General features: G+C 33.8%; 1 protein-coding gene across 1 annotated transcript; it reads right to left on the bottom strand.

Annotated features, from left to right (window-relative positions):
• Positions 1-8,714: 8,714 nt before the first annotated feature.
• On the bottom strand, positions 8,715-9,357 carry LOC106661640 (thioredoxin-2-like). Its single transcript, XM_014385173.1, has one exon. The coding sequence runs from the start codon at positions 9,216-9,218 to the stop codon at positions 8,877-8,879; it is 342 nt and encodes a 113-aa protein (XP_014240659.1). The 5' UTR covers positions 9,219-9,357; the 3' UTR covers positions 8,715-8,876.
• Between the last annotated feature and the right edge of the window lie 1,185 nt (positions 9,358-10,542).

Below are 10,542 nucleotides of genomic sequence, written 5' to 3'. Positions count from 1 at the left end.
TTTCTTTTTAAGTTTATTCTTGAAAGATTTACTAGCTAGTTTTCTTTTTTAATATTTTTTCGAAAAGATGGTAGCTACTGGATTGAACTCAAAGTTAAGAAGCTTCACTGGCTAAAGTTATCACGTATTAAGTTTCTTAATAAAAATGATAGCTCTTAAATTACCGCCAACATTTGAATATTGTATAGCAGTAAAATATTTACTAAATTTATAATTTTTAATGTTTCTTATATATCATAAAAAATTGTAGGAGGTTGTTTTAGCCCAATAAATAATGATGTTTGGTAAAGCGAGTGAACTTCTTTAGGAGCGAGTAAAGTTTCTACCTTTAGTACCTTAATTTTTTTAGTTTTAGCCAAATGAAATTTACAAATTTAATTGGCTAATTTATGTACTTAAAAAAAAGGTTTTGCTTCCACAAAGTGAGTAAATTTCTCCTTTTAAAGGTGTGTAGCTTTAATCAATATTATTATGAACATGCATTAGCAAATAATAATTAATTAATTAAAAATAGGACAAATCAAGAAAAGAAGAGTTGCAAAATGGCAACTTTGAAAGTGTACGAAAATTTTTTTATATTTTTTTAACTATATAAGTATTTTTGACAAGTGTTGTTTCAAAATTTTATGATTTAATATTCAAATTGATCGATCCAAAAGATTTTTTTTCTTTCGAATTCAATATTTTAGGCATGATTTATTATTGATTGTTTATTGTAAATAAAATAATTGTTTTGCGTCTATATTAACTTTCCTGTCTGGAATTTAATTGTGCTTAAAAATTAGAGGATCAAGGCAGTTTTCGTTTATATTTTGTTCTTTGGTTTAATATATGTTGAATTGTAATAAAAACGATGTAAAATAAATCAATTTGCGGTTTTTTTAAAATATAATATTTGTGACTAGCTTCTGATGTAAAGATTGCAGGGGAGAAAGATCGACTAGATACAAGTCCAAATATTGACGTGTGGGTTCCGGTTTGAAAACCAATTTTCATTATCTAGTGGGAAAATTGACAAAAACAAGATAGCCCTCGACCTAATCAATTTTTCCCCCAGCGGGGATGTAGATTAAATTCGAAATATCTTTGAGGAAGTCTGGTAGTAAATTTTAATGGAAGTTAATCTTGCCGTCGCACCTATCGTCATAGCAGCGGATTCCCAGCCTTCACCGTCTACGTAAATTTGAAAAGGTGTAAATTTTTTGTTTTTTAAGGAGATATGTTTACGTTACACCGGGTGGCTGGTTTTGTTCTATTGGATAAAGAGCCTTCAGGTAGATAATGGAGGATCAGGAGTGTATACAAGCAGCATAATGAATCCTATTCCAAGTTGAAACAATGGGGCTATAATTGTTATTTAAATTTGCCTCTGACTTTAGAAGTTCTCTTTGAATCGTTTTCCGAAGTTAAGACGGATTTACGACATCCAAAAAACACATACGTCTTATTGTTAAACTACAGCCCCCGCCAAAAACAAATAAAATTCTTCATTCATCGTCCACATCACGTCAAAAATCTAATTTTAAAAATATCACCTGGCAGTAAAGTTCCAACTAAGACATTAATCTTGTGATAATGCCTAGATGGTACTACAAAATTTAATTCAACCAAACTCTAATTAACTTTAAATACAAGTCAGTTACTGATGATGATATAGGAAAGCAATCGGCTCGTTATCTCGTTCATTGAAGAAGGATTTTGAACTCAACCCAAAATTTAACTTAAGGGCCCTATATATTTGTGTGCAGCATCTGCCCAGGGATGTGGATGTGAGATGTGACCTTTGGCAATTTTAGCAATAAAGAAATATGCTATGAGCTGTTTTGATCGTGGATAGACATCCACTTGCTTAAAATTAACTCAGTGAAATTAAAATACGATCTTATTTTTACAGTTTATTACTTTATCACTGAACATTTTCTGTCAAAGTCAACTAGTCGATGTCTGGAGTAAAATCCATAGCGTTGCAGGGTAGTGTTGTCGGTCCATTACTTTACCTCATTCATAATTTCAGACGATGCAGTAACTACTGCCAAATTGAAGATAACAAATGATAACAGATGACCTAAGATGACAAGATAACAGATGACCTATTATCCCACCTTCAAGAAGGAAAAATCATAAGATAACAGATGCGTTATCCAAAGATTCCAAATACACTTCGCCAGAAGTACTCCAAAGACAAGTGATGAAATATCAAATTTAGACCAAGACCTTCTGATGCGATTTTCGGTGCTTCAAGCGTTATTTCTTTACTAAATATACAAATGAACTACTTATCTATGCATACAGTTGTCCGCTTCCTAGGACTCATTTACTTGATAAGCCCACATCTCGAAAGTTCTCAACAGGTCAAGATATTTTGGAGTCTTTCTTTTAGTAAACAATAGATCATGAGTCAATAACTGGGTCATGGTGATATATCACGAATTGGACACCGAGACCGACTGGTTTCGGAAGTAGCTGTAGCAACAACTTTGAACCTGCACTCGACGATGACCGTCTATTAGAGCATCTTTCATAAAATCCCCCGCTGCCGAAGGCCCTAAGGCCTCTTAACGTAAAAGTAATGTACATAATAGCAAGAATAATCCTACAATTGCATATTTTACATTGGTACTTCCGCAGAATAGAATTATCAGCCCAAAAAGGAATAATGCCAAAAGAATAAACCGAATTAGTTTAAGGATAAAAAGTTCAAGGATAAAAAAGATACAGAGTAAGGTTGCAGCGGGACAAGTTGGATTGGTGGAAGGAATGCTCTATAAAATTAGACACGAAGAAGGAGGTAGCATTACTATAACTAAAAGGTAAAAGAATGAGAAAAGCTTTACTGAAAATCTCCTTCATCATGGTTAATCAGTTGCCTTATAGGTCAATATAAATCGTAAAATAAACTGGATGAAGAAACAAGAAGAAAGTTGAAATATCAAGACCGAGATCAACATTTTGTAATTTTCTCAAGCAAAAATATTACCTATTGTAATTTTGTAATTATGAAATTCTGCACACACCAAAGAGGAACGGAAAAACTCATTACAACGAATAAAGGGACAAAAAAACTTCAAAATTTACGTAGTTGTTAGAACAATGGAACAATGAGGATTAAACACGCCGATCAAATCCAACAGCAGGCTTAATGAAAACCCAATTGATTTTAGGACGGTAATGGAAAACCAAGCAAACACCTCGTAAATAAAATTTTAATAATTCTTCCCGTTAAAAATCATCAAGAGGTTTCTTAAAGGTTTTTTTGTGAAAGATGAAGATTTTTGTTTGACACTTGCCTACAACTATTGAATTACAATTATTGACGAAACAATGAAGTCAATTTTGACTGGAAAAATCCTGTTTTCCCTTTTACCACGGCATAGCAAGAAAGTTCCACTTTTATTATAAAAAAAAGTAAAGTTATCCCTGCCAGTCATGCCGGGGAGTTTAACGTCCTAAACCATTGGGGTCATGGTATATTTCATAAATTATTAATATATTTTATATTAATTATCTACTTGCTCTAAAATTTAATAAAAACTAAAAAAATTGTATTTGATCTAGGCCAGACATTTTTTTGATTTCATGGGCTATATGCATAATAAGCTATATGGTTGTACTAAGAATGCATAACAACATTCAGATATTTTTTCCCTTTTCAATCACGAATGCAATCATGAATTCATAGCATAACATGAAATATAGTTTATGCTTTACTTTGCGTGAAGGAGGTAAGACAAGTTTATGAAAAGCTGAAATTTTGAGGTCAAATTTGTCAGCAGTATCGTTCTCGTTCTAAATGATCATTGTTTTAAAACTCCTTATACAAAGCTTTGATTTAAATGAGAAGAAAAAAAGCTTAAAACGACTCCTCGAGTCTGCAATTGAGCCGTTCAATGATTAACATGAAGTAATTATTATCAGAGGGGCCCGGGCGCAAGTTAACGCGAAGTTCTCGGAGTCGAATTACCATATAAACAACTAGGAACCTTGATGCGGAATTCTGTTCTACTTAACTAGAATACATCTCTGTCCCAAGTTTTATAAGAAGTTCATTAGCGAAGTTCGGATTCCGATCAATTCTCTAAGGGGGAAAGATTAAAGCGAGAGAAAACCAAGGAACTTTGATGTAGTGGTAATATATTTGATTTAGTATTAAATAAGGATAAAATGATAATAATATCTTGCTCAACAGCGTCCAACTTCAAAAAGTAGAAAGTCTATTAAAAAAGGCCAAGATTTTTATTTTCCGCCATAAAAGTGACTCTATGTCTCTTTTTACATTCAATTAAATTTTTTTTCAGTTTAAAGAATTAATTAATCTTGATATCTTCAGCAGGCTAACATAAAAAATATATACAATGAAAAATTGACGAAACGTCGAGGAAAGTCATATAGAACATTTTCATCTTTTATACCGGCCTTAATTGATGTTTTTGCTTTGGTTCTTTCTTAGGTTGATTGTTCTATCTCCCGTCAGATTCTAAAAGAAGGTAAAACAATTTTTCAGTTTATAATCAATTGAAAAAAATGAAAAAGAAGAAAAATTTAAACATTGTGCTTATTTGTGGTGATTAGTGACCGATAATCGATAATTATTCAGAAATCGTGAGATGGTGTACACCAGATTTTTCGATTTTGATTTGTGATTAAATTGATAAATTAATTAGATTTCATTTAATCAGATTCATAAATAATTTCAATAATTTTAAATTGATATTGCAATATGAAAATGAAGTGAAAAATGAATTGGCAAAGGTTTAAAATAAAAATCAGTAAAATAAACAAAAGATTTTTCATCATGATTATAATTATAGCATATTCCACGGAAAAGCCTCCCAAGCCCATTTTTACAAGAATTGATGTGAGAAGTCTTCCTTTGACAAAAAGGGCGATTGTCTGGAAGACGTAGTATGAAGGGGCTAGGTCAGGTCTGATGTTCAAGCACAACTAATAACTTGAATCACTGATATATAGACAGAGCAAGAAGTTTAATTTTCTGAGAAAAAATATTCCATATCAAAATTATTTTACATAGTCGAATTAGACTTTATTGTACAAAATGGTCATTTGCTTAATATTCTGAAAAAAACCTTCTGAATCCAATTTTCAGTGACAGGTCGTACATCGACCAACACGTTGTACTCTTGCTGGAGAGATATCATGAACTGGAACGTCAAAACAGTGGTTGTTGTTTGGATACCCGTTCACAAAGTTCTGGCATTTAACGAAAAGTCGGACGAGGCGGCTAAGGCCGGAATGGCACAACCTACAGAATTAACTACTATCATCCTGACGCTAGAAATGCTATAAAAACATGATAAAAGAAAGTGCAGCGTCGGTGGGCCGGATCGGCAGGGAAGATCTCGCGTATCAAGGGCACTGTAGATAGGGGGATCTTCGAGGACCTGACGGGTAATAGAAGGATCATCCTCACCCGATTAAGGATTGGTCATGCGAGGTTGACATACGGCCAAAGGCCGCGTATGTGTCCGGCATGCACAGAAAGGCTGTTCGATTTGTCCCGTCTAAATAAAGGGTGCAATTCCTTGGCTCCATGCAGAGAAAGCGTAACCACCCGATATGAGAATTGTGCTCGAGCACGGCAGTGAGTATTTGGTTCCGATTCTTAGAGGAAACAGGGTTGTTTTATCTTATATAGTAAAAAAGGGATGGATTATATATAAAAAAGGGATGATGGAGTAAGAATATCAATTCAATAATTGAAAAGGATAATGCTACACATAACCTGATCTTGCAGTGATCCGGACAAAAAACGAGTTTGTGAGTAGAACCATCCTTTTCAATTATTGCTCATAACAATTTTCCTTCAATTTAAATTAATAGCGTAAACCTTTAAACTCTAGAATACTTAAATTAATTAAATTTTTACATTGCCTAAAGTATTGGACGGTATTCCTACGAAGAAATGAGCGAATGTATGAATGAAGTGGTAGTCTGAAAGGGCTAGGTCAGGCTATCGAACAGTGGAAGCTCTCAGAAAGAGTAGATTAAATTATTGATTTACAGCAAGTACAAAAAGTCCAATTTATTCGAAAAAAATAAACCACTAAAATGTTTATGTTTTCTGGGTCATTGCTCGGAAGAAGAGGTAGTCTGAACTGGCAAGATCAGGTTATGCCAAGTAGTTCTTTTAAATATTGAGCATTGTATGGTGGCATTTTTTAAAAAACAAAATGAGTCAATTTTGTAAAAGATTAAAGTAATACTAATAAAAATAACATTGTAGGATTGAATGGTAATTTTGTATACTTGAGATAACAGCTATTTATTTTTTATTTATCCTTGTTATTATCCCAACAAATATTTACTTATTTTAAAACAAATGTTATTTTTAAGGATATTTTTTAATTTAGCTATTAAAAACTATTTTTAGGATCGCAGAAAAGTAGCAAAGCAGTAAAAGTTTTAAAATGTTACTGTATTTGTAATGACGAGCTGTACAAGTGCCGTTCTGAGACACCGGCTCCAATAACGAGGCGGTTCACATTTCACTTTGTGCTAGACAATCTTTAAGCCTTGGTTAATCCAATCCACATAATTCCCCGTGATTTAGGAGTGGCGGCGAAGAACGGTCGCATAATTCAACTGGCATGGATTTCCGTCTCCTAGGCAGGTCTTTAGGCTTCACTGACCTTGGTAAACTGGAGAAAACGATACGTTAGCTCATCACACGGGGATTGTAATTTATAGAGGACTTTTTATAAGCAAAGTGATTTCGATGAACTTACAACCAGTTTGTTATGATTAAAGATTACGCTCAATGGTTTAATAAACAAAACCATAAACGAATGATATTGAAGTAAAGAGATCAGAGATGAAGCCATGTAGGTGAAAAAAACCAACTTGTTTTTCTGCTATCGAGCTTTCGGCTGTATTTAACGCCTTCCTCAGGACTTTGAGAAACTATTTAAAAAAACTTTTCGAACATGTGGTCCAAATAGAAGGTGCCGGATCCTGAGGAAGTTTTTTCCATCTACATGGCTTCATCCCTGATCTCTTTACTTCAATATTTGTCATGAAGGCCGATACTACACTCAACGATAAACGAATGATATTAACACCATTAAAAAATAAATTTCATATTAAAAAAAGTAAAATTTATTGTCATAAAGGAGGGCTTAATATCCAACTATCCGCTAGGTGCCGCGGACGAGTGGGTCAAACCACTTTACAATACTTCTTTCGTACTATTTTAGTTAAAAAGCCACGGGCTATGGGCCCGGATTCGAACCCAGAACTGTGGCAAATACGAGTAGGACGATCGAACCACTAGCCACCGCGGTCATTTCAGTGTTGACTATGTGTCGTCTCTCGCGTTCTTCTTTTTCATGAGCCAGATGAAGGTTAAATTCGAATGTACTAAAGTAAAGTTTTGGTGTTGTCTGGTCGTTTCTGATCGTCCTGGTCTTGTTGATACGGTCGATCAGACGCGTTTCGTCATTTAGCCATATTCAATGGATGTCTAACTACGGTCTCTCTCGTTCGTGCTTTTTGTAGAGTCCGTTGAATTTAAATATAACAAAGAAACTAGAGATCTGGCAGTTGTTGAAACAAGAATAACAATGTTACAATCGAAAAATTATATTTAAAAACAAAAAATAAAAGGACGAGATAAGTAATAATGTTCGGAATTTCTATAACTTGGGTAATTATTAAAAACGTGCTTGAAGTGGTGTCGTGAATTAAAACAATTTGTTGTGCAAAGTCAAGAAAATTGCGAGAAAAAAAGTTCAATGCCACCAAAACAAAAATTAAATTGCAGTCTGTTGAACTTTGATAGCTGAAGGAGGTTTTATCATTTTTAAAATATCTGTATTTTCTATTTGAGCACGTTTATTTTCAAAGTCGTTTTGCTTATCAAATAAGTAAATACAGTATATCTAATTCGCAACAGTAGAGGTCCCTCAGGGTGCCGGTGAAAAAACGCCCATTTGTAAGTATCAGGTTCGAATGCAGGGCCTCTGGATTCGAACCCGGGACCTTCACCTTACAGTGATGAGCGCCGTGTCAACGCCTAAACCGTTGCGGCCACCGACGCCTCCCTGAGAGTTTTCTTTAATATACACATCAAAGTATTCAACATACATTTCTTTAGTTTCTTTTAAATAGCACGTGTAACTGAATTATATAAGGAATTGATTTAATTTAAGTAACATTTTTTCTCAACTCACATGCTTTTTTAATATAAATTGCCAAATTATTCCAATTTTCCCCATTAATATCAACCATATAAGCCAAAGCTTCATACCCTTCTATATTCTTAATATGCCCCCCTATGTCAGAGCCGTAATTATTGTATTAAACATCTGGCTGAGATCAAGGAATGGAATTGTAGTTGAATTAGAATAAGTAGCGCCCTGATTTTTTAAATTTTTAGATTTTTTAAACATCAAGCTCAGTACACATTTAGGTTAAAAAAATTAAATAAATAAATAAAAGTTGGTGAAATTCACTATTTTGAATCATTCACAAAGAGAAGCTACGACAATGGGCACATGGAGCCGAAAAAAAGAGTTACTAGTTAATTATTGAAATAATTTTTTGGCTTCTAGAGCCAGCCCATTGGCAAGAACGCTTGGTCTGTCTTGATTAAAATCAGTGATCTTAATAAATAATTAAATAGAATAGCTGAGTTTAAATTTTATGGTGTTAAACTGGTAATATTGCATTTATTTCACGCTATGTTATGGCTAAAAAGATTTTAATAATAATAAATAATATATAATTTATTTAAGGTCTAAAAAGATTTTAAAGTCATCTGTAGGTCAAAATACAGGCACAAAACTTCCAACTTCGAATTGCCATCTCGGGACAAGCAAAATATGCTATTATTTTACTGAGATGATTAGTTACCTACATTATTACTTCTGAACCGAGTGCTTCTTAGCGATGTTGATCGCTGTCTCCTTAAGGACGTTGTACTCATTCCCTCTCAGGGTCCGAAGGATGAGCTTGTTCTTGACGAAAACGAAAGTCGGAAGCTGGGTTATTTCGTACGCTTCGACTATGCCCGGACACTGTTCGACGTTGACTTTTAGAATTGTAAAATTGTCTATGTCTCCTGCTATGGCATCCACCTTCGGGGCTATGTTGGTGCAGGAGGTGCACCAACCGGCGAAGAAGTGGATGAGAATCAAGTTGTTCCCGGCCCGCTTCACTAAATCGTTCAACTGTACATGACTCGTAATGTTCTGTTCGTCCATATCCTAATGTACACGGTAAAGTCAAATTGGAATTTAATTGTATAACAGCATAAATAAAGTTTTGAATTCAAACTGTGTGATCTAAACTATTGTGTTTAATTGCATAACCTCATCTTTAAAACATATGGTCATTTAATAAAATAAAACTACGTTTCTATTAAAATGACAGTAAATAGCGATCGTATGTGGAAACAGAAGAATAAATCGTCCTGACCAACATACGTGTTGATTTTTATCGATTCTTCTGCCTATTCTCGTTAATATGATAGACGTCAAGCTACAGGTTCATAACTTGATATATCTAACCAAAATGCTTCACAATATTATTAGAACTATTCAAAATCTACTTTACACCATCTACTTAACCAATATTCTGGGTTCTGTACTGCACACGATCCAAATTTTCCTGTTATGTAAAGTAATGTATAGTATGTTATAAAATTTTGTGTAATGCAGGTATCTATCTATGTACAGTATCTAGAATTAAACTGGAGCGAAATATATGAATGATTTTGTTGTCTTGACAAACTAGGTCTTCTCCAACAGTCTAATACTTTTATAACTTTATACTCCAGTGTTTGGCAGTTTGCAGTTAACCTGCTCTGTCTATCCTCGCTGGTTTAGTCAGTCAGGGGCTAATTAACCAATTAAAATTATTTAATCAATCAATTAATTAAATTGATTACCTATACTGGAATGGTTCGTCCTTTAGATTTTTACAAAGCGACAGTCTATTAAATGAAAACCAACTTCATTTGCCTCTATACATCTAACCACATACAACCGGAATATGCAACAGACAAGTCATCTGTAAAGGCTGTGTGGGTACCCTTCAGTTTATATTGGTACAACATTGATGAGTTATAAAAATAAGATCGGACCCAATACTCACCTCTGAGGTACTCCATGTTCAATTTCTATTAGCACTTAAAGTGGTTCCTATCCTTACACAATGGCTTCACTCTGTCAAATAAGATTGAAACCACTGCAAGGCAACTACCCTGATCTCCAAGTCTTCCAGTCAAGTTTTTGGATCAAAAGTTTGTGATCTAGTGTATCAAATCCCTTGGTTATGTCTAAAAATAAACTGCTACCCTTCAGTTTTACACTAGTGATAAAAACTAATAAGCGCATTTTTAGTGCTCTTTTCTTTTTGAAACCGAACTGCTTACAGAATAATATTATTTTTGTACTAAAAAAAGAAAGATGTCTGGTTTTAATTATTTTTTCAATTTTTATTGCACACATAGACAAGAGCAAAATGGATCTGTAATTTTCTTTATTTCTCATATCTCCTTTTTTATGGACAGGTATCATAACAGCG

The sequence above is a fragment of the Cimex lectularius genome, unplaced genomic scaffold, assembly GCF_000648675.2.
Source record: "Cimex lectularius strain Harlan isolate CLEC.00 unplaced genomic scaffold, Clec_2.1 scaffold20, whole genome shotgun sequence".
NCBI classification, from domain to species: domain Eukaryota; kingdom Metazoa; phylum Arthropoda; class Insecta; order Hemiptera; family Cimicidae; genus Cimex; species Cimex lectularius.
The sequence above is the reverse complement of the archived record's forward strand: the minus strand, read 5'-3'. Positions and strand labels throughout refer to the sequence as shown.